Source organism: Anomalospiza imberbis, chromosome 19 (assembly GCF_031753505.1).
Source record: "Anomalospiza imberbis isolate Cuckoo-Finch-1a 21T00152 chromosome 19, ASM3175350v1, whole genome shotgun sequence".
Classification (NCBI taxonomy): domain Eukaryota; kingdom Metazoa; phylum Chordata; class Aves; order Passeriformes; family Viduidae; genus Anomalospiza; species Anomalospiza imberbis.
The window spans coordinates 1,253,877-1,281,867 of NC_089699.1; the positions used below are offsets into that span (position 1 = coordinate 1,253,877).

Below are 27,991 nucleotides of genomic sequence, written 5' to 3' on the forward strand. Positions count from 1 at the left end.
TCCTTGGCCGGGGCTCCGGCCGCAGCTCGGGGATGCGCAGCTGCCGGTGCGGGCTGGAGAACCCAGTGCAGGGGTCAGCGATCGAGAGAGGAGCTCAAAACTCCATTTTAGAGACAGGCAGGAGTCCTGTGATGTGGCTTGCAGTGGTCTGTAGGGATGTGCTGTCACGATTCCTGGTGTAATTAGGAGTAGTGCTGCCCCAAATTGTGGGCTAAGTTGGGATTCTCAGTAATATTGGTGGAGGAGGAGGCCAAAACTCATGGGAGATGGAGAAATGCCCTGTGCGGGGCAGGGGTGACCCAGCAGCACGAGGAGGACACCCGGGCATCACCTGGAATGTCCTCAGGGACACGGGTGGGTGGCAATGTGGGGCTGTCACCGCTGCCCTCTCTGATCCCTGGGATGTGCCAGCAGCTCCAGGCTCTTCCACACGCTCCTGGAGACAGGTGTGGTGTTACCTGCTGGAACTTGCTCCTGCTTGGAGGGGTTTGGGTAGAGAAGAGCTGGCGCAGAGCAGGCAGGACCGGGAGGGGGGATGTGCTCTAGTGGGAACACTGATGTGAGATCCAGACTCAATCAGTCTGGGTGACCGTGGGGAACCAGGTACCTGTGCAAGTGGGTAATAAACTACTCACAGCTCAGCAAGATTAATGGTAATAACCATAAATCAGTGCTGGCACCAGGGTCAGACCCGGATTTATGGCCCTGGAGACAGGAATTCCTGTTCTTCATGGAACAAAGCCCCGATCCTGCAGGGGCCTGGGAGCGTGCTGAGTGTTATTGTGGCTGCAGCGTGTGTGGAGGTGCCTGGGGAACGGGTCTGAACCCCTGATGGGGGCTGAGCTCACCCCTGGCAGGGCAGCCTCTCCCTTTGCTTGCTCCAGGCGGCAGTGGGAAACACCTCCCTGAGGGGTGAGCCAGGACTGCTGCCTCCCACAGCACATTGATCCCGTCATCTCGGTTGAGAATGCCAGCCACGGAGCTGATTAATGCCGGGGTGGGCAAGAGCTGGGTTATTGTTCAGTCTCTCTTCAAGAGGTCGATGGGAAATTTGGCAGTAGCTTTCCAAATATGCAACGTGCACACAGGCGTGGTCCCCCCAAGGGCTGTGTAGGATTTCCACGTGAGTGTTACATTGCAGTGGAAATGCACACCGGGGCCGGGCATTGTCACACGCGGTTGTATCAATGCCTGTGGGAGAGTGCTCCCTCTGTCCCTGCCCTGGTGTGACCCGGCACTGCCGGGGCTGGCTCCAGGCTAATCTGCTCATGCTTTCGTTTCACCCTGATCCTTGCAGGTCCCTTGGCTCAGAGGTGCCGTGTGTGCTCAGGAGGCTGATCCAGAATTCCGGATGGATATTTCCTCCTGTGCAGATGGTGCAGGTCTTTGGGTGTTAATGCTCGGTAGCAGCCGTGACTGAGCTGCTTTCCCCCACCTAATGCAAGGCACTGTGCTAGCAGAAAGCACAGACATCTTTGAAGGATGTGTGATCCTGTTGGGAGCTCTGGGCTTGAGGAATTGCGGGATGAGGCCTGATGAGGTGGTGTGTTGTCAGGGAGGTGCTGCTGTGTCATCTCTGGGGTTAAAGGTTTTGTTGGATTTTTTGGGCTTTGTTTTTGAGAACCCTAAAACGTTTGCTCTGGTAATCCTGTGTCATTGAGTTCTGCCTCAGAGCTATCTGAGGGATGTGCTGTGTCCCCTTCGCAGGGGTCGAGCGCTAATGCTCTGAGCGCTGTCGGAGGGGCTGGGGCAGTGAGGGGTGGGTTAGGGTGGGAGCTGCAGACAGGAGCCGCTGTTTCCATAGCGGGGGTACCGGCAGCGCGGGGCACCCGCCCGCTCCGCACGAACCGGGGGCGGCCGGCGGGGACGCGCCCGCTCCCTCCGCGGCCGCTGGGTAGCGCTCGGGGCCGCGCCGTCTCCCCGCCTCCCCGGCTCGTGCTGCCCCCGGCTCCGCCGAGCTCCGCCGCCGCCGCTCACTCCGCCGCCGCACAGCGAAGGAGGAGCAGCAGCGGCTGGAGCGCCGAAAGGGGTCGGCGCGGCGCCGCCAGCCCGCCCGCCGCGCACCGCCGGCGGCTCCGAGCGGGACCCCGCGCCGCCGCCCGCCGCTGCCGCACTTTCCCCCGTCCCCGCTGGGGACGAACCCTCTGTCGCCCGGAGCCGCCTAGGAGGGGATGTCCCTAGGCAAGAGCTGAGCGCTGGGGAGGGGCCACCCCCCGCCCCCAAACTTTTCGCTCGGCCCCGGAGCGGCGGGGACCCGGCCCCCATGGAGCCCGGGCGGGCAGGAGGGGCCGGGGGCGCGGCGCCCTGCGCTTCCCGTCCCCTTCCCTGACGCGGGGCGCAACGCTCGGGGAGGGGCTCGGCTGCCGGCTCCGCTCCGGATTTGGTGGTCCCGGCTCCGCACGTCCCTGGGGAAGCTGCCGATGGTGGGGAGCTGCCTGCGGACCGCCCCCAGCCCCACGAGGAGCCCTTCACCCCGGCGCTTTCGCCTCCCCCTGAGCAGTGCTGCTGCGGGGATCCCTGCGCCGGAGCCGCCCGGATTATAAAGTCGGGGAAGTTCTCCCTCCGCAACCCCCCCCCAGCTTCTCTCGGCAGAGCCATGGCCCGGCTCCGGAGCTGGGGGCTGCTCTGCTTCGCTGTGCTCGCCCTGCCCGGCCCCCCGGGAGCCGGAGCCCAAGGTAAGGGGATGCGGGGAGCGGCGGGAGATGGGGGGACCCCGGGCTGCACACCTCAACCAAGCTTATTGCTACCCCGGGCTGGGAGATCGGTGTGCCAGCCGGGGGATGGGAGCGAGGCGGCTCTGGAGCTCCTACCGGGAATATCCGTGATATTCGCAAAACCTCCCCGGAGCCAGGACTCGGGGCCCGCCGGTGCTGGGTGCAGCGCCGTGTCCGTGGTGGTTCAGGGGGACGAGCAGCGTGGCTCTGCTCTGCCTCCCCCTTCCCCGTAACTGCCCTCAGGCTGGGAATGAGGGGAACGTGTTGCTCTGAGCATGATGTAGAGTCTGTGCTGGACCACCTTTGGGAGAGTGAGCAACCCCAAGGGGTAAGCGTTGCCCATTCCCCCCCTCCACGGGTACCCCCGTTGTACCACAAAACCCGGGGTGTGAGTTTGGGGGATTCCCGGGGAGCAGCTCATACCCTGATGTTGGTCCTGTCGACTTCCAGCCGCTGGTACGAACTGGCAGGGGGCTGTGGTGGTCTGCACCCCCGAGCCCTGTGGGTGCCTGGGGCTCCCAATGCACCCCAACTACCCCTGGGGGTTGCAGGGCAGGGTGAGCCCTTCTCTGCTCCTCGCCCTTTGGGCTTGGGCACAGCACAGGCTGCTTTTAGCTGCTCTGCTAGCCCACAGGGATATAAAAATAGTTTGTGGCCCTTCGGGGTGCAGCTGGGGTTCAGAGGGGCCGGGAGGACCCTGTGGTCTCCTTCCTGGCCGTCAGGCTCCCTGCGGGCCCAGAGAGGAGGCTCCCGGCTGGCAGGGCTGCAGCGTGGCTGCCTCCGTCCCTGCGCTTGGACTGAGCACATCCAGACGGGAAATGGGGGGGCACGGCTGAGTGCAGCGCTGGGGGTCCTCACCCACGACATTTCTTGCCCTTGTTTGTGGCAGCAAGTGGAGCCAGAAGTCCCTGAGCGCTCCCGTGCTCCCGCTCCCCCTGAGCCTCCCCCAGCACTGCTATAATTTCTCAGTAATTAAGTTCAGAACATAACATCTAAAGCGGCAGTATATTATCCGGGCAGGCCCTGTGTGGGGAGCTCTGAAGGTCTCTTTGATTGATTCACTCCCTTGCCGAGTTTCTCTTCTCCACGCTGGCGTCTCAGGCTGGCGGGTCCCCTGCGAGCCGTTTGTTCCCTGCCTGCGGGACGGGCTCCTGGGGTGACCCAACCTCCTTCCATTTACCCGTGGGGCTCCGGGGTCTCGCTGTGGGGTGGAAGATGCGGGGCTGCCTGTGCCCCAGCGCTCTGGAGGGGTGGGGAAGGGGCTTTGCTCCTCTCTCCTGGCGCAGGAGCCGAGCTTTGCAGCTCTGGCTCTCTGCGGCGCGTGTCGCGTCCTCGCGGGCACAGTGACATTGCTCGGTGCCCGGCCCCGGCGTGGCAGCGGCCACCAGCGAGCTGGACGTGCTGGAGGGATCATTCCCAAAGCCTGGCACGTGCCCGCCTCCCCTGCCGTGGGTGGCACTGGGGATGTGCCAGCAGGGTCACCTCCCGGCTGCGGTGCCCGTGGGGTGCCGGTGCTCTCCGCTGCATCCCGCTGGGATGGACAGGAGCAGGGTGCTGGAGCTGAGAACAGCCCGGCACGGGGCTCCAGGCTTCGGTGTGTCCCACTGCGGTGGGGCAGGCAGAGCTGGCAGTGAGGGGCAGCAGTGCTTTGTGCCAGGGCTATTGATTCTGGCAGCCAAGGAAAATGGGATCAATCGGGAAGGGAAGGAGGAGGCAACAGCGCGAGACCTCCCCGGCCAGGGTGCAGGGGCTGCCCGGGCCCGGGGTGAGGCACTTTCATACCTGTGCTTGGTAAAAAAAGACCCTTGCTGCCCGTGAGAGAGAGGATGGAAGTTTAATTACAGCCTGTCTGTGCTGTGTAATTATTAATTACTCGTGGCAAAAAATAACTTATTGATTAGGGGCCTCGTGCTAATTACCCGGAGTCCAATGCTGAGCTGGGGGAAGGCTCAGCCGGCAGCGCTGCCTGGGCGGGAGCTGTCGCAGTGCGACCTGTGCCAGGCCCGGGGCCTGTGCCAGGGCTGGGGCCACGGGCAGCCCACCCCCCATGACCCCTTTGGCTGATGAACAAGGCAATAAGGGGATCCCCAAGAGCTGGGGGTCCCCAGCCCCCTCCCTCTCACTCTGTGTAGATTTTCTGACACACAGAGATGCAGTTTCCCCATGTCCAGTGCTGGGGGCACAGCCTAGGACCCCCTGTACTGGCACAGCATCTCTAATGGGATTGAGGAGGCTGCGGCCAGTCCCAGGAGGGATTTGGGCAGCTTAAGGTTCCAGACGGGATTTGGGGCAGGGGTTTCCACCAAAGAGGCTTATTAGAGGTGGCAGCAGGGGAGTTCCAGCATCTTCTGTCACTGTGTGTGGAGCCTGGGCACGTCTCCGCACACAGTGCCCTGTGGGGCTGGGCAGAAGGGGGGCAAGGACGAGCCCCTGCCCTTCCTGGGGATGTGATGCTGGTGCCAGGCTCATGCCAGGACTTTGGTGATGGGAGCTGCTGGTTCCTCTGTGCCGGTGGCATCAGGGCAGGAGGGGATGGCCCTGGCTGTCCTGTCCCTGCCAGCGCTGCCACATTCACTTGGTGGCCTCATGCAAGGCACGGGCTCAGGGAGGAGAGTGGCTTTTAGGAGAGAGGAAGGGAAGATTAAAATTTGATGCTGCTTGGGAAGCCATTAGTGCCTGGGCACAGCGATGATGAAATTTTGATGACCTGATCACCATAAAGGAGGGGGATATGGTCCGGTCCCAGGCAGGCTGTGTCACTGTGCCTGTCACTGCGCTGGTCCCCAAAGGTTTGGGGTGCCAGCTGAGGAGGAGAACAGGCAGGATGAGAGCTGCCAGTGGGATGGAAAAGGGAGCTTGTACCCACCTCCAGCTGCCGGCACTGGTGGGCAGGGAGAGCTGGCGGTGGCTGAGCAGCTCCTGCCCCGGTGCCATCCGGGGATCAGGGTGAGTGACAACATCAAGTGCTGCTCGTCCCTTAGTGACGGGACTGGGCTGCGGTGGCATTTCCGCTCAGCAGGAGCACAGGCAGGAGCTCGAGGAGAGCGGCAAGGAGGGAGCAGGCGGATGCTTGGCTGCTTGAGAACCTGGGAAAACGCTGATAATTAAACCGGGAGGAGGGAGGCAGGCGGGTGCTGCGAGGAGGGGTGACCATGCCTCTGCCACTCCACGAGCCGTGTCCTTGTCCCCAGCCTGTGCCTGTGGCTGGTTCCTGCCTGGGGATGAGCTCCAGCCACACACATTGCTGTAGGCCCTACACAAACTGGTTTGTTGTTGGGGTGTGTTGGTTGCAGCAGCAGCACAGGCAGTGCCTGGGGTGAAATGGCCCCGTGGGGCAGCACCATGTGGGAGCAGAACCCGCTGGGTGGGTGGGTGAGCGGAGGGTGCCCTCCCTTCTGAGCCCTCGTTACTGCCCCAAGCTCGTTAACGAGTGGCTGGCGTGTGGCTGGGTGCGAAACGGCCGGGGAGAAATATGCTGCTGTCAGTGGTGATGTGATTGTGCTAACGAAGGGCGAGCTGAGCCCCCGCCGTGCCCGCGGTTGTGCCAGGGCTGGTGGCTCCACCGGTGCCTCATGGCACTGGGCCTTGGACTTCCAAGGGAATCCAGCAGCCCTGGGGAGCTGGGATGGCTCAGGGTGGGGGGCACTGGGCTGTCCCGGGAGCTTCTCTGCCGGTGCAGTGGAGCGTGGCATGGAGCTGCTGGAAAGGACGTGGTGCCAGGATCACTCAGGTGTGGTGGTGATGCCAGGGACCACCCTCATCCCCACGGCTGCTGCTGTGAGTTGGGGTTCCCCCCATCCCTGGAGGTGGATCCAGCCTCAGGAGGTGTTCCTATCGCTCTGCCCGGCCAGCAGGCAGGAATGTGCTGGCAGCAGCTCCCCGCTGTGCTGGCCATGCTTGGCATCCCTCCCACCCCCCCTTGGTATCCTTCACACCCTGGGTGTGCTGGTGATGCCACTGGCATGTGCACTGCCCTCTGCACCCTCCGTGGGTTTGGGGACCAGCTCTTGGGGGTGCATTTCCCAGCCCCACTCCCAGCTTTGGGGGTGTGTCCTGCTCCCCTCTCCCAGGGCTGCCTCACCTTGCAGCCCCTCTCCCAGCCTGACTCCCAGCACCTGCCTGTGCCCCGGGCAGCCCGTGGCCCCCTTGGCGGCCCCTGCCCCACCCTCCCCTCGCCCCCAGCCCCGGGGGTGCAGGAATGCCTGCCTGGAAAGCCATGCCGGGCTCGGGTTGCCTGGGAACTGGGAAACCTGATCCCTGGGAACGGGGGCCGAGGGCAGGGGACATTCCCGGGCTGCAGCTGGTCCCCGGCCCCCTTTGTCTCTCTGCTCTGATGGGGCCCCCAGGAATGGAGACTTGGGGCGTGGGGGCTCTCGGCTCGAGCAGGGCCATCCCTGGGGGCACTGTGGATGCTCTGGGGCGTCGCCTTCCCATGTGGATCAGTGTCACCACCATGGGCTGGGCAAGGGGACCAAGGCCGGGTTGGACAGGGCTTGGAGGAACCTGGTCTGTGGAAGGTGTCCCTGCCCGTGGCAGGGGTGGGGCAAGAAGAGCTTTAAGCCCCTTCCAACCCAACCCAACCCATTCCATGACTTGCTGAAGGCCCTGGGATCAGCTGCTGCTGCGTGCCAGCAGCTGGGCATCCCGGCTGGCCACAGGGATGGCATGGTGGCCATTCCAGGAATGCTGGGGTCCCCTGTGCTGAAGCCACTCTCCCTCCCTGCGAGCCATCATTGTCCCCATCACCCACCCTGACACGTGGCAGCTCCTGAGCATTCAAGAAGCTTCCCTCCAGCCTGGGCAGCGTGGGCAAACTGAGGCACAGGGCAGGGGTGCTGGTGGGGACAGTGGGAAGGGGACAAGGGGGCTGGCTGGTGTCCTGCTGCCTGGTGGCACTGGGTACAGCAGGAAGGGGACCCAGGCACACGTGAGCTGCTCCTTTGGCTCCCATCCCTCTCTCCCTGTCCGTGCGGAAGCCCCGGGTGCAGGGAAGCCTTGATGAGTTTGACCATTAGCAGAAGAAGCTGCTGAGCTAATTTTAGCCCTGGTAGCTAATTGCTTTCTGCACTGCTGGGTGAGCCCACAACCTGCGAGTCCTCAGCTGTAACCTTGAGCCCTCCCCACTCCGTGCCCTGTGGCACGGAGGTCCTGCCAGGGCAGGGAGTGGGATGGGGATTCTTCTGTGGGATCGCTGGGCCCTGGAGGGGTTTCTCTGGGACACTGGGGTGTACAAAGCTGGGAGGGGTTGGGGTGCCTGGCAGGGTCCCGCTGCCCACAGCTTGGAGTGGTGGCCCTTGTGTGGAACAGGGACACGTAATGTGGGAGGCCTCTGGCTGTCAGGGGTGGCCATGAGGTGTGCACCACCAGAGGTAGGATCCTTCAGCTTGATGGGTTTGGACCCCCTTAATTGGGAATTGCTGGGTCCAGAGGGCATTTCCCCAGGGCAAGAGTGAGGCTGGGGACACACATGCTCCCTGTTCCTGGCTGCAGGGACAGAGTTCTTCCCGGGATGGCCAGGGGCACCTGTCCCTCTGTCCCCATCCTGCAGGGCCACCCCCAGCACATCCCAGCTCATTGACTGGAATCTGTGGCGCGGGCTGGGCAGTGCTGGTGGCTTATGGGGACATTTGTGCTCCTCCCAGGAGTGTCCCCCTGCAGGGAGCAATTGAGCGCTGGGTGCTGTGGGTGGCTGCCCCCATGGGTCTCTGCAGGGTGGGATGCTCAGTGCTTCCTCTCCTCCTCTTCCTCCTTGCCTGGGCTTATCAGGGATCAGGCTCAGAGCTGAGAGGGAGGTGACGGGTCCTGCATGGATCTGGCATCCCCAGCTCCTGGCAGTCCATGAAGGGCTGGTTGGGGATGGAGCGGGATGTGGACGCGATGCCGGCTCCGGGCCCAGCATGGGGCTGGGAGGGATGGACGGACGGACGGACAGACGGATGGATGGCGGACTGGCTGGAGGGGGCTGGGACCGGCGGACACAATCGCTCTGGTTTCAGCACCCCGCCTCCTGCATGCCTGAAAAACAGCTGATGGCCGTGACGGGGGATGAAATGGGATTAGCTGCTGCTTCCAAAGGGAGCGCGTCCTGCCGAGCCGGACAATGCGCCCGCTGTGCCCCGCGTCCCACCGCAGCCCTGCCCAGAGGCTCGGCGCTGTCGCCTGCCCTAGCTGTCCCCGGGGGGACCTTCCGAGCCTCCCGCGCTCCAGCACCGGGTGCTGCACAGACTCCCGGGGGTGCTAGAGACCCCGGGGTGGCGTGGGCGCTTCTCAGTGCTGCTTCCAGCCCCGAGCAGCTCCCAGGTGAGCTGCTGGGGTGGCAGGAGCTCGGAGCTGTCCCACTCCAGCGAGCACCTGGAGCCTCGCAGTGAAAGGGAGAAGCGAACCTCGCGGCACGAAGGGGCTTGGCAGGGTGGGCACCTCTGCCCTGGCCCCCCCCCGGTCGGTGCCGGGGCACGGCGGGGACCCGCGGGGTGTCCCGGGGCGGGAGCCACGCGCGGCCGCAGCTGCGGCGCTGCCGGGGCGTGCGGTGCCGTGCTCGGTGGAGCGAGCTGATGTTTATTTTGATAATGAGTTCTCAATGCATTCGCAAACTAATAAAATCAACTCATTAGGGTGGGATGGTTCATTCCGAGCTCTGCTGCCGTTGGGAGAGCCCTCCCCGCCGGCTGAGCACCTGGAAGCGCTCGGCACCCGGCCCCGGCGGGGAGTGAGAGGATGGGTGCCTTCATCGCCTCCTTGTCTCCGTTTTCCTGGCGGGCAGCGGGGCTGTGCGGGGCGCAGGGCACGGAGATGCCGGAGCCTCTCCCCGGGGGCGCCGGGGGAGCCTCGCTCGCTTGGCTTCTCCCCATAAGCTTCACGTCAGGCTGGAATCGCTGGCGCGGCGTTGGCTGGAAAAGCCCCTCTGGCTGGGAGAGCCACAAGTGTGTGAATAAATGCGATGACCAGAGTTTACCGCGCTGCCCTGGAAATTCAGGGCTGTCTGGGGGGGAATGCCAGGCTGCCTGTTCTTCCCCCACCCCACGAACAGGGCTGTCTGGGAAAGAAAAGCTTTGGAAAAAAAGCTTTTCCAAGGAAAACTCGTGCTCGCTGTCATGCTACAGCTATTTCTGTTTCAAGTGAGCAGTGCAACGACTAATTAATACTTAGGAAAAAGGATGTCTGGGCAACACCCCAGTAAATGGGCGAGTGCCCGAGGCCCGCTGGCTCGGGGCCGTGCCGCGGGGAGGGGGACTCCGGCCACCAGCGCCTTCATCCTGCCTGGCACGGGCAGGGGGGGAGCTGGCAGAGCATTTTCCATCCCACGGGTCTGGCGACTCGATTGCGTCAGTCCCTGGGAAGGGCTGAGCGAGGTTTTTCTTGTGGTTTCTCTCTTGTGTTTTTCTTTCCCCGTCGTTTTTTGGGTTGGGCAACGCCGCCTCGTTGGGATTCTCGGGGCTAGTCTGGGAAGCGGCTGTTGTGTGTCTGTCTGTCCGTCTGCTGAGCATCCTGCGGGGCCGGGGGAGGTGGCACACGGGTGTCCCTGGCAGGAGGGACAGCTCAGGTGCTGCTGTGGCTCCCGCAGGGCCGGCCTGTGGTGGCTTTGCTTTCCCAGCCCTTCACGGCCGCTGTGACCCCGGAGTTTCCACGGCGCAGGGCTGCGCTGTCCTTCCAGGAATTCCTCGAGGATACACTCAGCGTGTTCCATGGGGCCAAACCCAGCCCCGGGCTTGTGTGTCACTGCGTGGGGTGGGTGACACGGGACGTCCCCATGGGGACAGGGTCCGGGCGCTTGGGATGTCCACCTTGCTTGGCAGCTGGGTGTGGAGCCTGTTCCTGCCAAATCCACGTGGGGAAACTCCGGGCTCGGCTGGGAATGGCTGAAGTGCGGGACGGGCGATGCACTTTGACCCCTCTCCTGCCGGGGGAGCGTCAGGCAGCTGGCTGGTGGGGGGGTCTGGAGGTGATGTCCGTCGATCCTTCCCTTCCTCCGTGTTTTGGAGCCTCTCCCGGGAAAATCAGCCGCAGGATCCGGCCCCTCTAATAGCGTTGAGTCACTCTCCGGGTGTCCGTGACTCACAGCAGTGACCCAGATACGGCGGAGCTGCGTAATCGCGGGCTTCGGAGGATTTCTGCCGTCGGAAGGAGTTTGCTTGCTGGGAAAGGAGTTTTGGCCGGAGCCTGGAGCTCGTTAAACATCCCCAGCTGGGGACTGGGCTGTGTCCTGCGCAGGGACAGGCTCAGCAGGACAATGTCTGTCCGTGCCACCCGCAGCAGGACAGCCCTGGGGATGTCCCCTGGGCTGGGGAGGGGCTCCTGTCCCTTGTCCCCGCTTTGCTGCAGGCCCCTTCCAGCTCCTGGCAGCTCCACGCGTTTGGGTTTGGAGCTCCGTGCCCTGGGGCCAGGATTGGGATCACACTCGGGGTCCCTGGGGGCTGTCCGGTTCCTCGGAGCACAAAGCTCTTCTTGTGGGCCCCCCGGGCTCGGGGCTGGGCACGCACAACGTGGCTGTGTGTGTGTGTGACTGTTTGGGGTTTCCCGGGAGGGAAATGTTGGTTTTTCCAGTGGCAGGGATGGGCAGGCACACAGCCCCGCTCTGTTTCCAGCCATGGGGCTGAATAAATCCCTGTTTCCCGGCCAGGGCTGATGTTTCTCCCTTGGCTCTGGGAGCATTTCAAGCCTTACCTTACCCAGGTTGTCACCGGGGTGCAACTGGCTGTGTCTCCAGTGCCACAGGGATGGGGACTGAGGGCTGTCCTGGGCTGTGGTCCATGGGAAGCCTGAGGGGATGATGCTGGCACAACCCTGGCTCTGCTGCAGCGGGCAGAGGAGGATTTCTCACCAGGTTTGGGACTTCTGATGGTTGGGGACATGGGCTGGGAGCTTGTCATGGTTTGACAGAGCTGCTGAGGTGTTGGGGAAGGGATTGTCAGGATGAGACTACAGGGGAAGGTGGCTTCATCTCCAGCACTGCTGCTGGGAGAAGGGAGATCTGAGCCTTTTCCCAGCACCCCTTTTCCTGGGGGAGCCTCTCCCCACATCCCCCATCCCTGGAGGGGCTCACCCGGGCATGGTGAGGCTGCCCATGGCCCCCTGAGCCCGCCAAGAGCCCCGGCTGTGGAAGAGGAGCTTGTTATGGAGCCATCCTGCTTTTAATTAACAAATTAAAATCCTAGTTAACAATCCAGCCCCAGGGCTGTTGGAGGCTGGGAGAAGCTGGAGCGTTTGTTATGGAAACAGCAGTTAATTAGCAAATAAATAAATAAGTATGGGCCTGGAGACAGATGTGGGAGGAGGAAGGGGAGATGGCAGCATGGTCGGGGTGTCCCACTGGCCTGGCCTGGTGGGATACAGTGAGGGAGGAGGACATCCATCCATCCATCCCTCCGTCCATCCGTCCCTTTGTCCTGGGGGCTGCCATGGTCCAGGTGGGCATTGCCAGCTCCATTCAGAGCCATTGAGTGCAGGGGCCTCTTGCTGCCAGTGCCAGGACAGATCTGGCCATGTTCCACTTGCCGGGGCCACCTTGGCTGGACTTGTGGCTCCCAGTCTCTGCCTGGGCTTTTCCTGAGCACTGCCAGCTCCAGCAGTCACCCCTCGCAGCCCCTTCCCCCACCCTGGGACCACGACAGATCTCCAGCAGAGATGGATGAGGTGTGACACTGGCAGAGCTGCCGTGCAGCCCGCAGGTGACACCAGTGCCACGCTGGGGACCGCAGGAGGAGGGGACAGTGCTGGGGGGCATCTTTCAGGGGCTGCTCCTGCATCCCCGTGCAGGGACTGCCGCGGTCCCCATGGGTGTCACCTGTGCCCCGGGATAGGGCTGTGAGGAGGATCTGGGGAGCGCTGGCTGCTGCCAGGGAGGGGGTGCTGAGGCTGTGGCCTCCCTGGCCGTGCCCTGCAGTGGTCAGCTTGGATTAGCCACAGGGATGTCACCGAGAGCCCCGAGCGGTGGCTGCTGCCAGCGGGGATTATCACCATGGGTGGCTGCTGGGTGCTGCTGGGGCCCTGCGGGGGTTTGGGGTCACTGTGCTGCTCCCCGAGGCGCTGCAGGGTCACCTGGAGGTCTCACTGCCAGTGTCACAGACAGGGGTGGCTGTGTGTGACCCAGTGTCACAGACAGGGGTGGCTGTGTGTGACCCAGTGTCACAGACAGGGGTGGCTGTGGGATGTGGCCCAGTGTCACAGACAGGGGTGGCTGTGTGTGACCCAGTGTCACAGACAGGGGTGGCTGTGGGATGTGACCCAGTGTCACAGACAGGGGTGGCTGTGTGTGACCCAGTGTCACAGACAGGGGTGGCTGTGGGATGTGACCCAGTGTCACAGACAGGGGTGGCTGTGTGTGACCCAGTGTCACAGACAGGGGTGGCTGTGGGATGTGACCCAGTGCCATGGGCAGGACTGGGGACCAACGTGGGGATGTGGCCCAGTGCCTGTGTCAGGACGTGGGTGGCTGAGGGGGTCACTGTGGGGACATGACCCCTCTGCCAGCCCATACCAGGGCCCTGCAGGGTTTTTGTGGGGTGAGGAGGGGGCAGAGCCCACGTCCCTCCTGCAGCTTCACCTTTCCAAAGGCTTAGGGGAAGGAAATCAGTTTAAGCTCCAGCTCTGCAAACCCTGCGGTGTCACACAGGCGGGAGCCGTGCTCCGCTGAGCAGCTCCTCCAGGTTTGCATCTCCCTCAGCCTCCCCCTTAATCCAGTTACCACACCTCTGCAATCGGTTTACGGCATGTAGGGAACCCCAAATCCCCTCTGAGGGAGGCGCAGGGAGCGGGCCAGTGGTGCTGGAGCTCTGGGCTCAGCCCAGCTCCTCTCTGGGGGGGTAAGGCCAGCTCTAGCTCCCCTCCTTTGCCAGCCCTCCTGGGGTCACGGGCACATGTCCTTGCACCCTTTATGGGAGGTGTCCCCACATCCCCAGAGCTACCCTTGACCCAAAAATCCTTTTTCCCGTGTCAGGGAGGTGCTGAAGCAGCTGCACAAGTGCACGGGGGGTTGGATGGAGATGAACTGTCCATCTCCAGCTGGGCAGGAGCTGTGACCTGAGCCAGGGGACAGCGTGCCCATGGCCAGCAGCCCCTTGTGCTGCCCGTGCCCCTTCCCCACGGCAGAGCAGCAGCTCCCAGAGCTGTGAGCAGCCCGGCACCTCGGAGAGGCACCAGAGCAAGGACGGATGTGCTCTGGCAGCAAGGTCACCGCAGGGCACGTGCTGGTGGCAGACAGCTGGAGGGCACTGGGTGCCAGCCTTGGCGCCTCCCAGCTCTTCCCTCGTCCTGGGCAGGACGGGCACAGCACCTGGCACGGCTCCGGGCTCTGCTGCCGGAGGGATGTGGCCGCGGTGAGATGCTGCTGCACCCCCGAGCGCCGGCAGCCCTTCCCTGCTCCACAAGGGCGGTTTTATCCCAGTGATCCCGGTGGGCTTGGAGCCGGGGAAGGGGAGGCTGTCCTGGCTGCTCTGCCTCGGCCGAAAACCCCCTTAGCTCCTTTTTGGTGGGGCTCCCCTGCAGCCCCCGCTGTCTCCTGGACCGTGGTGCAGTGGGAGGGCCCAGCCCGAGCCCCCCGTGCCCACCTCAGCCCACCCGGGGGGCAGGGCCGCCTCTGCCAAGAGGGAAAATCATGTCCAGCGCTGTTTTCCACGCGGCAAAGGAGAGGGCTGGAATAGCAGCCCCAGGAGCTGCAGGGCGCCACGTCCACGTCCCGCTCTGTCCCTGGGAATCCTGTGGGGCTGGGGAGCTGGCACCTCAGAGGAAGGGCTGGGGCGTGGCGTGGGGAGAAGGAAAACCTGGTGGGACAGGGATGGGGGCCCAGGCTGGGGGACTGCAGGGATGGTGTTCTCCAATATTCTGCGGAAACCAGAGCACCGTGAGCTCACCGGTCCGGGAATTGACCCCCAGAAGCTGCACCGTGGCCCCGCTGCCTTCCCACAGCCCGGCTCCGGCAGGAGAACTTTCCACCACGGCTCTCTCGCCGCCTCGGAGCACCGAACCTCTCCTAAATAATTCAGGAAGGCGAGTGCCGTCCGCAGGGGCTGCGGATAAACGTGGTAAATGGCTGAGAAATGGAGCGTGTCCTTCGGGAGCCACCTCCGCGCCGGGTGGCCGGGCCCCTCTCCTCCCTGCTGGCCCAGGTGGTGGCTCCGGGCCCGCACAGGTACGGGCGCGGGGAGGAGGGGATGGAGCAGAGCTGCCGAGGCCGCTGGAGCATTGGGAATTGCATTTCATGGCTGGGCAGGCTGGGATACCAACCCGGCCCCGCGCGCCGGGCGCTTGGAGAGGAGATAAGATTTGATTAAGAAGGCTGCTATTAATTTATGGCAAGTACACTCACGGCAGTGGAGAGGTTGCTTTTAATTAATAGCCAGAAGGAGAGTTTTAAAGCTCTTGGTCTCAGTGGGGGGAGAAGGGAGGGAGGGGAAAGCAGGGAAGGAAGGGAACAAAGTAAGTTGGGAGGATTAATGGTCACATCTGCAATTATAAGTCTTTTTCTTAGTAAAAAGGGCAAAAAACCCCACATCAAAAGACACGCAGTGGGTGGGGGTGTGTGGGGCAGCCGGGCTGGTCCCTGGGGATGAGATGAGTGGGACTGTGCGGGGTGCCTTTGGCACTGCTCCATCCCAGCCTGGGGGGACAGCAGGGGACAGATGGGTGTCCCTGTGGCTGCTCCAGGGCCAGCTCTGCTGGGCTCAGCACCGAGGGCCAATGCTGGGAGGGATCTCTTGGGAGAAATTATTTCTTGTGAGGGTGGAGGGACACTGGCACAGGGTGCCCAGAGGAGCTGTGGCTGCTCCATCCCTGGAAGAGTCCAAGGCCAGGCTGGACGGGGTTTGGAGCACCCTGGGGCAGGGGAAAGTGTCCCTGCTGATGGCAGGCATGGCACTGGATGGATGATGGATTCTAAGGACTTCCCCAACCCAAACCACTCTGGCCTTGGGTGACTGTGATTTTGGCTGTGGTGGTGATGGGATGAGGAGGATGGAGCCGTTCTGCCCTGCTGGGATCCCCTCGGTGGCTGCAGGGTGTGGCTCAGGTTGCTCTGCCCCTGCCCAGGTGTTGGGAGGAGGGCGAGCAGGGCTCAGCCAAGGTTCCCAAACCATGCTCACTCATTCTTGGCTTCATCCTCGCCACCCCCCGCCAGAGCCTTGTCCCCTTGGTCCCCTCCAGGCAGCACCGTCGCGCTCCGTGGCTCCCCAGGTGCCGGCGGCGCTCGGCATTTCAATTCCGTGTTTGCTTTTTATTAAGGGGATGAAGCCATGTCTCAAGAATACTAATGGCTCTGGCAGCGGTGGGGAGAGCCTCTAATCCCCCTGCACCTGCCACCCGCCACCGGGGACCCCGGGAGGGCCCCGCCTGGGGACACTGGGAGCACCAGGGGCCGTGCCCGGGCGTGGTGGTGGCTCCGTGCCCTTGGGGACAGGTGGGCCATTGAATTGGTCTGGTGGCTTTGCCAGCATCCACTGAAAAATCGATGCTTCCCGACCTCACCTGGCGTCTGACAAGCAGGGAATGGGACGTAGCCAAGGGGTGACTGCGTGGGCAGGGATTCACTTGTCCCCAGGGCCACCGTGTCCCTGTCACCCCTTGGGTGGCCATGAAGGATTCCCTGGGGCCACCTCTCCTTGCACCCAGATGAGGCTGAGCACCCACCGGGGTGCTTGGGGACATTCTGGTCCCAGTGGGTGCTGGTTTTGGGGGCCGTGGGTGACGCTGCCCCCTCCCCAGCCCCCCCAGCTGTGGCGCGGCTGCGGCGGCGCCGGGGAACCGCGCGGCGAATATGTTCCACAAATGAATAATAAAAACAAAGGAAAATTACCCTCTTATTGAAACTCGTTTTATGAATAAAACAATTATTCTGGTAATTGAAAAAATGTGTCGTTAAATTAAATGCAGTGGTTCCTATTAAAATTTTAGTGGATTTTTTCTTCTCCTCTGTTTCTTTTTCCCCCTTTTTCCTTGCCTCCCTCCCTCCTGCCTCCGCTGGCGGCTAAAGGCTGGTAATTATAGCGGAGGGTTTCGCTTTCTCTTTATTGTTTTTTAATCTCTTCGTGCTGCGGAGCCAGCGAGAGCCTGATGCCGAAGAGATTTAGCTCCATCTCCCCGTGCTGGGGGGGGGCCGTGGTGGGAGCTGCTCGATGGCAGTGCCAGGTGGCCGTGCCACCGCTCCTGGAGGGTGGCACCTTCCTTACTGGGCTGGCATCCTCCTTTCCAGGCTGCCATCCTCCTTTTTGGGTGGCGATGCCCTGGGAAGGATGGGGGAGCCCTGGGAAGATGTGGGGGGAGCAGGGACATGGCTCTGTCCCCTCTCTGTGGTCCAGGTGGGGCGTGGGCAGTGCAGTGGGCACTTCCCAGGGCTGCACTGGCCACATCCTGGTGGGACCAAAGAAGGGTTGTTGGGAAGGAGAAGGAGGATGGAGCTGTTTTCCCTGAGGCAGGTGCTGCTCCCTGGTGTTGGCTGGGCTCTGTTGGGTACCTGGAGCTCGCAGGTGGAGGTGGGCTGGGTCCAGGACATCCCCCAGGTCCCTGCGGGTATCGGCTCTCTTGGGATTCCTGGAGCATCCTGCTGAATCGTGGTGACCAGCAGGAACAGGCTGGCCACCTTGCAGTGGGTGAGCTGGGCAGGGGAGGGCCTGGATGTCACCCCTGTCCCTAACGGGGACTGAACACAGGCAGACATGGGGACTGTGCTGTCCCCTGGATGGTGGCGCCAGGCAGGAGGAGACCCGGCTGCCCCACAAGCTGCTGGTGCTTCGGGGGTGGCCGGCGGGACCTGAGGAACTGGATCTCCTGCCCCCATCCCCATCTTGCCTCTGAGAGCGAAGGGAACAGGAGGGGGCTGCATCCTCCGTCCCCACCGCCCCCCTGCCAGCAGCTGCCAGGCAGAGCCGTGCCCTTGGCAGCCATTCCGGGATTCCTCCGGGCTTAAAACTCCCCGTCCCTTCCCATCAAGAGGGATTTGAAGCCGGAGAGAGGGGAGCTTAGTTCCCAGCTCGCCCATTAGGGCCGGGAATTAGGATCCATTACGGCTCTTTCGGGAGCCCTGCCCTACATCCGCGCCGCTCGGCCTCTAATGCCCCGGCGGCCCTGATGTAACTAAAGTGCAGGGCCAAGATTGTGATCCCATTAGGCGGGATTAGTGCCGTGCCACGGCCTGCCATTAGACTGTCATCGGCAGGGGAGGGACAGAGCCGGGACTGTCCCTGTCCCTGTCCCCCTTCCCTGCTGCCAGCCCTTGGAATCCCATCCGTCACCGCCGGCAGCCCGGCTCAGCCCCGAGGGCACGATGGGGACAGAGGGGTTTGGTGGCACCTTTCGTTGTGGAGGGGACAGCGCTGGCGTGGCGGGGGTGGCACAGGAGCTCCGCAGTGTCCCGTGCCGCCGGCAGAGGTGCAGATGTTCCCGGAGACGCCCCTCGCTGCAGCCTGTGTTTGGAAAGTGATGAATTTCTGCACCAACTAATTAGCCTCTAATTAGCAAGCGGAGTGTAAACAGTCACAACAGATGGGGAGAGGCGGAATGAGCAGTAATGACCCTTCGTTTGGGGGGACGTGGCTGTCATCCACCGGGAACCCTCCCCCGGGCCGGGGGAATGGCAGCTCCCATCCGTGGTGACATGGTGAGAGCTCCACGAGCCTGGATTTGGAGGTGCCAGGGCCTGTCAGGGATGGTGGTGCTTCCAGGGAGCAGAGCTGGGATGGCTGGTGCAGCTGGAGAGGGAAACTGAGGCTGGGGGCTGCAGAAGCGGCTGGTGATGAGGGGGACAGTGCTGCTCAGCATTGGGGCCCCTCACTCTTCTCCCCTCCAAGAGCTGGTGTGGCCAAACCCTGGGAGCACCAGGAACACCTGGTCTTGTCCCTGGAGGCCCCTCTGAAGACCTGGAATCAACGAGCCACGTTCCCCTCCCTGGATCCCTCCTCTCCTCCGGCCACCCCTGGCACTGGGTTTGGCTCCCTGGAGGGGCACGGGGGTCCCCGGAGGATGAGGAGGATTCTGTGCGAGCTCGGTGCCACCTTCACCCTCACAGGGGACCCCCAGGATCCCCACTGGCCCCTGCCGTGGTTGGGCTGGGTTTGCCTTTCTGGGGGCACGGGAGGGGCCGGGCCGGGGCGGCCGCTGTGCCCTTGGCGGGCGGATCCCCACGGAACGATCCGATCCGAGTGGAATTAGGAGCCGCCTCTCCTCCTCTGCGCCGTTTTTCACCCCTTAATGCAGAACAGATGGCTCGGGCGCTTCAAAGCGTGATGAGCCTTAGCTGCTTAAAATCAAATTAGGATGGATGCAAACGGCGGGCGGGCCCAGGGGAAGGTGCACCGGCAGCACCCTGCTTCCCAAACGCCTCCAGGACACCTCCCAGGTGCCTCCCAGGCACTGGCTGCTGGCTGCGTGCAGGGCACACCGGGTCTCAGTCCCACTGTGCCCTCAGAGTGCTCGGCTGGGCCCTGGCAGCACAGCCTGATGGTCCTGAGGGATCAGCATTCCCTGGGGACCAGCCCGTTGCGCTGTGCTTGGATGCTCCCTGAAGCTGCATCGTGCCCAGTGGATGCCAGTCTGGGGCATGGCTCATTTACTGGGTTCATGCAGGAGGTGTTTGGATCCAGAGCTGCCATCTGGCTGTGCCACGTCCCCATCTGGGCACGGCCGTAATCCCAAAGTCTCCAGAGTGGCGTGGGCGATGCCCTGGCCTTGCAGGTCAAGCTCTGCCATGGTGGGGACATGTGCGGCCACCGCCGTGCACAGGTGACACAGATCCTGCTCTGGGGTGTTCCCGTGAGCCCTGTGGCAGCTGTGTCCCCACTCCTGGGGCACCCTGAGGGCTGCAGGGCTGCCCTGAGCTCCACAGGCCAGGGAACAGCATGGCCATGGGTCGGGCTCGCAGCAGTGGTGCCAAACCCCACAGCCAGGGCACCGAGCTGCCAGTGGGCACCACCCTGCCCCTGTGCCACCCGGGACATGCTGGGCTGCCATGCCCTGATGCCCCAATGTCCAGATCCATCCCAGATCTGAGACAGGGACACCAGGATCGGTGAGGGCTGCCCCTTCCAGCTGGCGCTGCTGAAGGTCAGAGAGGAAGATTAAATTAATGAGCCACAAGCTGCTCCTTCCCTTCCTAATGACTCGCCTGGCATCCAGCACCACCGTGCCCTTCCCTTTGCCAGGCAGGATGATGTAAATCCACTGGGCATTTCCATATGGGTGTGCAGGAGCTAGGACCGAGGAGAGGGACCCCCAGTGCAGCCCTGGGGGTGTCTCTGGGTGCCTCTGGCTCCCACAAACTCCTGTTACCCCCCAGGGTGATGGGCACTGCCCTGGTGCTACTCACAGGGATCCACGGCAGGAATTCAGCTTGAGCAGACAAGAAAGCAAAGCCCTACCCCAAAGAAAAAACCCAGAGCTGTGATTGAACGTGCACTTGAAAGCTGCTGGGGAATATGAATGTGCCTTTGAAGTAAAAGGGCTTCCATTTGTTAAGCAGAAAATGGAGCTGTGTGGTTCGATTTATAGTTTTACTTAGCAAATAAAACAGGAGAGGAGTAAGTGGTTCTGCCTCGCTCGGCTCGCAGCCCCTCCACCCCTTCACCCCCCGAGTTAAAAGCTCGGAGATGCTACAAAGGGAGCCGGGAATAAAGCGAAGAAACAGCTTAGATAAACCTGCAGCGGGCTGAGCCCTTGTGGATGGGCTGCTGGAATTGTTCAGGGAGGGACAAGGGACAGGGAAGGGTGGCAAGGCCGGTGACAGGGTTGGGTGGCCCGGCTGGGGCGGGGAGGGGGCTGCGGGGTGATGGCGATGCCAACTGAGTCACAGAATGCTTTGGGTTGGAAGGGACCTTAAAGATCATTTTGTTCTGTGCCCTGCCAGGGGCAGGGGCAGCAGTGCTGAGTGATCCCTGGGGCTGGTGGGATGTGGGGCCCTATAGTAAACATGTGGCAAACCCCGGCTCAGGGAAGAAATGCTGATGTCTGCTCCAGATCAGAAGGCTGAAGGACAGCTGTATTAACACTCTACTATATTACATTAATATACTATTTAAAGAGATACTATCCTGTTCTACATACTTACTTCTTACTTACCTGTCTAACTAACTCAAACTCGTGACTCTGCCGAGAGTCTGAGCCACAGCTGGGTCCCATTGGTCATTGAACTTAAACAACTTTCACTAAAATCTAATCAAGTAATCACTGCAGGTAAACAATCTCCACACCACATTCCATGTGGGGAAAACAAAGGAGCAGCGATAAAGATTGTTTTCTCTTCTTCTCTCTGTGCTTCTCCTGAGAGACAGAATTATGTCTCTCTGTCCAGAGAATGGGAATGCCACAGGGCCCTGATCCCTCTCCCTCCTCTCTCCACAGACGATGTCTCCCCGTACTTCAAGACGGAGCCGGTGCGGAGCCAGGTGCACCTGGAGGGGAACCGGCTGGTGCTGACCTGCATGGCCGAGGGCAGCTGGCCCCTGGAGTTCAAGTGGCTGCACAACAGCCAGGAGCTCACCAAGTTCTCCCTGGAATACCGGTGAGCCTACAAAGGGCGGTCAGGCCTCGGCAGGGGCTGCCCAGGGAGGCTGGGAGTGCCCATCCCTGGAGGTGTCCAAGGAAAACTGGAGGTGGCACTCAGAGCTCTGGGCTGGGGACAAGGCAGGGATTGGGCACAGCTGGGACACGATGACCTTGGAGATCTTTTCCAGCCTGGAAAAGACTCTGGATTCTGAGTCCTCCCGAGCATCCGTGGCAAATCCTGCCCGTCATGCTGGTCCCTGGCAGGTGCCAGTGCCAGGGCTGCCATCCTGGGAGGCGGCACAGAGGCAGCACTTGGCAGCCCGCGAGCTGTGGCTCTGTTTGCAGAGCAAACGGGACTTTAAGCAGGTCAACAGCGGGGAGGAGGTGTTTGCACAAGCGGATTAACACCTCAACACCGGGCTGCGGATCACAGCCCCCGGGGCTCCCTGGGAGCAGCCAGACCGGGAAGGGGCAAGGCAGGCTGGTGTGGGAGAGAGCCCAGATCCAGCCCTGTGTGCCAACTGATCCTGGCACACAGCGACTCCGGCCCCTTGGAGATGGCCTTTAAATCAAGGCGGGCACCTCTCGCCGTCTCCTCTGAGTGTGTGTGTCATCCTCTGTGTTTTAATCAATAATTCAGGTTGAGACAAGCCGTTCCCCCTTTCCAGGCATCGAATCCAAGGGCTTCGTGTTGCTGTAGCAACACGGGGCTGCTCCGGGATGCCGGGAATGCAGAGAGAGTGGCTGGGTGACGTGCTGGGATCCTGGAGCCTGGGCCCTCCTTGGGGACTGTCCCCTCCTGAGCCGTGGTGGCTGCAGCTCTGCAATGCCCTGAGTCCCTGGCTGTGGGCCCTCTGGGCCACTCTTGTCCCTGGTCATGGTGTGGAAGTTCAGAGACCTGTTGAGCCCACAATTCCCACAGCTCTCTCCTGTTGGGAATGCAGCTCTTTCCCAGGCAGGAGAAGGGAGTCAGGACCTTGATCCCACACCCTGCTCTGCCCTGGGAGTGGGTTGGGGTGCCTGGGGGCTCACCTCCAAACCCAGAATGGGCATTCTGCCTTCTTTTCCTGAGTTTCTCCTGGTTTGATCCGTGTCTCAGTTGACCCTTCAGTAGGAAAGGGCCCAGCAGCGGTGTCTGTGCTCCAAGGATGCCAGGCAGCTCCACATCCCTGCATCCCAGCATCCCTGCTCCAAGGTGACTCCCCTCCCCTGGAGCCCTGAGCTCCAGCATCCAGGCAGAAAGGATTAAGGAAGGAAGCGAGAAACCAACCAAACAAACACGTGGGGGAAACCCAAACAAACGCAGCACAGCCATCGGAGCAGAGAAGCCACCGTGCAAATCCCTGCTGGGCTCCCCTGGAACCTGCTAGCATCCCTTGGCTGTGCCCGCGGCTCCGTGGGGATTTGGAGCGTGGAGATGAGGGTTTGGCTCTCTTGCCTGGCACTGGAGGCTGCTGGTGAGAAGGCGAAGGACCAAAATTAGTTATGATGGGCAGAAATTGAATTTTAATAGAGCTGTCGGTGGCGTGGAGCCAGCGCGCTCAGGCAGTGGGAAGGTTGTAATTAAAAGTTAACGAGTTTAGAAACAGAGTAATCCTTGGAGAGGGGAGGACTGGTGCTGATGGCCGGGGAGGCCCAGGGATGTTCTTGGCCACCTGGGGCCGGGGATGGCTCCGGGTTTGGGGGGCACCAGTCCCTCCCAGCTTGGTGCTGCCGTGTGTCCCCTGGTCTAGGGACAGGAGGACATTGCCCAGAGCCCGGCTGTGCCCATGAGGAAGGCTTTGGAGGGGACAACGTGCTGCAGGGGCTGTGCCCAGGGACTGGCTGGGCTTGGTGGCATCACCTCATGATTCCCAGCCAGGCTTGGTGGCATCAGCTCACGGTTCCCAGCCTGGCTTAGTGGCTTCGCCTCGTGGTTCCCAGCCAGGGCTGTGTTTCCAAGCATTCCATCCTCATCATCCTCACTGCTGCTCCCCAGACCCTCTGCTGAGCAGGGCATCCCTCCGGCTGCAGTGGCGCTCGTGCATTTCCCATTTGGGGGCTGTGGGCAGGGGCTCGCTGTCCCCCCGCCCCCCTGCAGCCGCCCCACTCGGTGCTCACGGTGGTCGGAGGAGCTCATGCCATGTTTCCAGGGAAGGAGCCGCTCTCCCGGTTTGGCAGCGTTTCCATGGCGACCGTCCTTTCCTTCCCGCAGCGGTTCCGCCGCCACCGGAGCGGCTCTTGGCGTTCGCCGAGGGCCAGGTGGGCACCGGGCTCGGCCCGTGCCTGGCCCCGAGCCGGGCGGTGCCTGTGCGTGGAGCCGATCCCCCGGGAGCATCCCTGCGGAGCACGGCGGGATCACTCGGCTCTCTGAGCATTTGGAGCCAACCTCCCCGAGGAGCACCCCAGGGGATTCGGTGTGATGAGGGATCCAGAAGGACTGGGGAGCAGCCCGGGGCTGTGTGCTTGTGGAGCCACCCCTGGGGGCTGTGGGAGCTTGGGCACCAGCCTGGCTCTGTGTGTGACCATGGGCTCATCCCCCCGGAGCGTCCCTGGGGGTGGAGCATCCCGGAGCATGCAGAGCTGTCTTCCCTCAGGAGGATCCTGGGGGATGGAGCAGGATGAGGGACCCCCGCGGGACTGAGCAGCAGCCTGGCTCTGTGTGTGTGTGTGTGTGTGTGTGTGTGTGTGTGTGTGTGTGAAGTCCTCCCTTGGGAGCATCCCTGGGGCTGCAGCGGGCTCAGGGATCAGCCTGGCTCTGCGTGTGCCCACGGACCTGTGATCCCAGGAATATTCCTGCTGGGTGGGATGGGATCAGGGACCACCTGCCTTCCCCTCTCCTTGCTCCCCCCCTTCCCTGCTGCTGGCATGGGGTGCACGAGGCCGTTTTCCCATGGGATGCCTGCTGCATCCTGCTCCAGGGGACCCGCAAGGACACCCCTCCCATGCCCTCTGAGGTGACAGCAGGCTGGGTGCCCACGCACTTGGGTGCCCTGGCCCAGCTCTGGTTTTGCCTCCAGGATCTCTCCAGTGCCGGGCTCTCCGGAGCTGCTCGTATGAGGAATCACAGCATGCAAATCAGGCAGCTTGATGTCTTTAATGAAATCCTCGGAAGGAAAGCACTTCTCTGGTGAATTGAGGATATTTATTTCTCATACAAGAAATTTAACATGCAGATTAGTTGGGTCTGGTAATTTATCACATGAGATTGTCCTATTAAGGGCTGCATCGAGTCCTGCTGCCTTTGGAAATTACCTTACACATAGATTACCTCTGGACAGACTCCCATCCGTAGAGATGCATCTTCTGGCTCCTAAATCAGCCCTTGTGCCTCTCCTCATGGCCTCCACAGCTGGTGCAGGAGTCCAGCAGCTACTGAAGGATTCCCTGCCTCCTCTCAAGAGCCCAGATCCCCTTTGCTGGAGCTTGGAACACTGTAATTCCATCTCTGACTCCGGCTGGCTTTGCCCCAGCTCCCCTCTGCCAAGCAGGGCTGGCACAGCTGAGGCAGCCCTGGGGTGGGTTTTCCAGCACGTGGTGTCTCTGATCCATCTCCATCTCCTTCCAGGAGCCTTTCTGTGTGGGCTCACTGAGATTTGGGGCAGATTTGGGGCTCTTTCAACCCCTGCTCCTCTCTGGGCTATTTTAGGGTGTCCCTCAGGGGTGCAGGGACACATCTGGCTGTGCACACCAGACTCTGACGTGCCTTTATGGCCTAGTGAGGATCCCAAATGTTTGATGCCCAGAGTTTGTCCCCAAATTACATAAAATACGGAGCCAGGAGCCTCTGAAAATCCCAGACCTGGGGCAAACAGGATGGATCATCCCGGGATTCCTGCTGGGAGCTCATCCTTGCTCTGGTGGGCCTAGCTCTCTGCCAGCCCAGGTGTGAAGCCCATCCCTCTGCCTTGGGGAGCTAATTACCATGCAATGAGTGAATTAATGGCAGCTGAAGAGCATTGGAAGGGTTGCATCCAGGCTGGCTGGGAGCTCCTGGGTGCAACCAGGGCTTTCCTGGTTCTTGCGGCTCCAGCCTGCTCTGTGTCACCTTTGGCACCACCACAGGTGGCAAAGCCCCAGGAGTGCTGATGAGGAGCATGGAGGGTGGTTTTTCCTGGGAATGCTTGTGCTGGGGAGGCTCCTGCCTGTCTCTGTGCCTTGTCTGGGACTTTGGGGACACTTGAATGTTGGCATGAGGAGCCGTGGGCACAAGGCAGTGGTGCCAGTGAAGCACAGCAGTGCCAGGGCTGGCAGGAGGCACGTGGTGGGGTGGCAGCAGAGGGAATCTCCTTGCTGGGATCCTAGAGGGGCTCAGGAGCCACAGTGGAGAGGACAGGGGACTGTCAGAGCAGGAGATGCCACCGGAGCTGGGAGGTGGCCAAGCTCGTGCTTAGCAATGCACCAAAGCCCTCCGGATGCCGCAACACGGATCGAGGCTCGCTCCGTCCCTGCTCTGCAGGAAGGAGGCTGATTAATACACGGGCATTAATTATTAAATGGCTCATTGTTCTGGCAGGGCCAATTGAGGCAGCGATTTACGGGGCTGCCAATTCCCACGGCCGAGGGAAAACACTCCGGGCAGGAGGAGAGGCAAAGGCCACGTGGATCCAAAGAGAGTCTGTTGCAATCGGGAGCTAATTGAGATCCAATAGCCCAGTTAAGCGGGGCTGATGGAGCTCCAGGGGGGTGCTCACAGCCTCATCGAGCGCTGGCCCCGGAGCAGGGGCCGGGACACGGCTGGGATGCTTCGAGTCGTTAAACCTCTGCTAAGTGTGTTTTAATGCTCACTTGACATTTCATTATCCCAGAGTAACTATTCAAACACACGTCCCCTCCAGAATTAATTAGTCGTTATACAGGATATTAATCAAAGGGGGCTGTGCCAGTGTGCTTCCATCCCAAATCCGATCCAGCTGTTGCTGTTACTGGGCGGCATTGGAAGAACCTCACAGATTTCTGCGCTCTTCTGGCTTTCAATTTGATGGATCAAATCCTTTGGCTGCTGCTTTTCCCGGCCCTTCTCCACCCCCTCAATCTAAGAATAATTCGGCAGCGTCAGCCCCACGCTCCTCAGCAACCCTACAACAACAGAGCCACGGCAGCAGCCGGGGCTGGGGCGCGGCTGTGCCGGAGCGATGGCATCAATCCCGCGGGATGGCACGGCGAGGAGCTGGGCACGCTGCTGTGCCCTGCCCTGCTGACGGGATCAGGGACGGACGGACGGATGGATGGATGGACGGACAGGTTGACATTCCCAGCATGCAGCCATCCATCTGTCAGACAGATCCGGTGCCAAAGCTGCTGCTGCAAACCCGCCGGTCCCCCGGCACGGGGCTCCTGCCCGCGGAGCCCCCTCCTGACCCCGGGGCTGAGCGGGACACAGCCGCTTCCTGCCGGAGCCGTGGGGGTCAGTGCTCGCTGTGGAAGGGCTTTTCCCCGCGGACCATGCCCTGTCAAGCTCTGTCTTCTCAGAGAAGCCAAACAAACCCCTGGAACAGCGGAGTCAGCAGCGAGGGCTGCGCCGGGAGCTGGGCCAGCTTCACCTCCATCCCGGCTGGAGTGGGGGCGGATGGACAAAGCCACCCGGCCGGGGCACCGGGAGCAGTCCCAGCTGGAGGAGCTGCTTTCTCGCATGGAACAATGGCCCTGGAACGCCTGGCCACGGAGCTGTGGCACAAACTGGGGGGTGGCATCCACCCCTCCTGCCTGCAGCACATCCCCTGTGAGGGGGTGACAGGAGGGTGACATTGGGGGTGAAATCAATTCCCGTCCCCTCCTAGCCAGGAGTGACGGGGGAAGGAAATCGAACCCGAGCGGTCTTGGATAAAAGCCTCGGTGGAAGGCGAGCGGGGAGAACAAAGTCTGTGCTGGTTTGGTTGATGACTGCGGGCTGGGCTGCGCCGGGAATTGATTTCCTTTCTCCGGGCTATTTTCAGCAGCTGAGGTGTGTGTGGAACTGCTGCTGCTTCAATAACTCCTCCAGCTCCCGTGTGCGGGGACCAGGCCCTCTTAATTGGATTTGCTGGAGTGTCCTGGGCCCGGGGACACGGCTGCCTGTGCCCATGGAGGTGTCCTGCTGTGGGGACACCGTGCTGCCAGGGCTGTGCGCTGTGACCCGGTTCGAGTCCTTTGGCTGTGCCAGCGCTGGTGGCTTTGCACTGTCCCCATCCTGGAATGAGGGTCTGGAGGGGACACGGCAGCGAGGACACGGTTCTGTTTGGGGCCACACGTGTCCCTCTGCTGCTGTGTGTCCATCCAGCCATCCGTCCATGGGCGTGCGTGTGCTCGGGAGTCACGGTGTGATTTATTAACGAGGACACCGCAAGGAGAGCGGGCCCATTACTCCTGGCGTCTGCAGCCGTTCCTGACAGCTCCGTGGAATTGAAATATCTTATTTAAAGCCTCTGGGGAGCATTTTTAAATATCAGCCGTGACACTCAAGGACTCGTTCCCAAAGGGCACCCTCCCTCCTCCCGCGGGGACGGGTGACCCCGGCACGCCGCGTGGGTGGGCGGCTGGCTGGTTGTCACCGCGGGTTTGGTGGCAGTCCCGCCGTGCCCGCCCCGTCTCCGCGGTGCCGCCGGGCGAGGAGGGAGCCCAGTGTCCCCTGTCACCCTCTGCCGTGCGGGGAGGTTCCCCGCTGCGCTCCCGGCACGGGGAACGCGCTCCTCAGGTCTTATGAAAGTTTAATTTACGCTCGGTTCTCAGAAGAACAAACAAAGCTCTGCCGAAAGAGCCCGCGGCGGGTTTTAACGCAAGATTAGATTTTTGGGCAAGGAGGGCTGAGCTTGTTTTATTTATTCCCTCTCTGCTGTATCTCGCAGCGCTCCCCGTCG

At 62.0% G+C, this 27,991-nt stretch overlaps 1 protein-coding gene across 2 annotated transcripts in view; it reads left to right on the forward strand.

Annotated features, from left to right (window-relative positions):
• Window positions 1-1,976: 1,976 nt before the first annotated feature.
• The window catches only part of SDK2 (sidekick cell adhesion molecule 2), a 46,315-nt gene continuing 20,300 nt past the window's right edge, over window positions 1,977-27,991 (forward strand). Inside the window, exons 1-2 of one of the 2 annotated variants that reach the window (XM_068209929.1) lie at window positions 1,977-2,675; window positions 21,033-21,192. In XM_068209929.1, the coding sequence (XP_068066030.1) occupies window positions 2,597-2,675; window positions 21,033-21,192 (239 nt within the window). In that variant the 5' untranslated portion in view covers window positions 1,977-2,596. Of the gene's footprint in view, window positions 2,676-21,032; window positions 21,193-26,875; window positions 27,100-27,991 lie in introns of those variants that run through there. The other variant, XM_068209930.1, reaches the window with a different exon arrangement.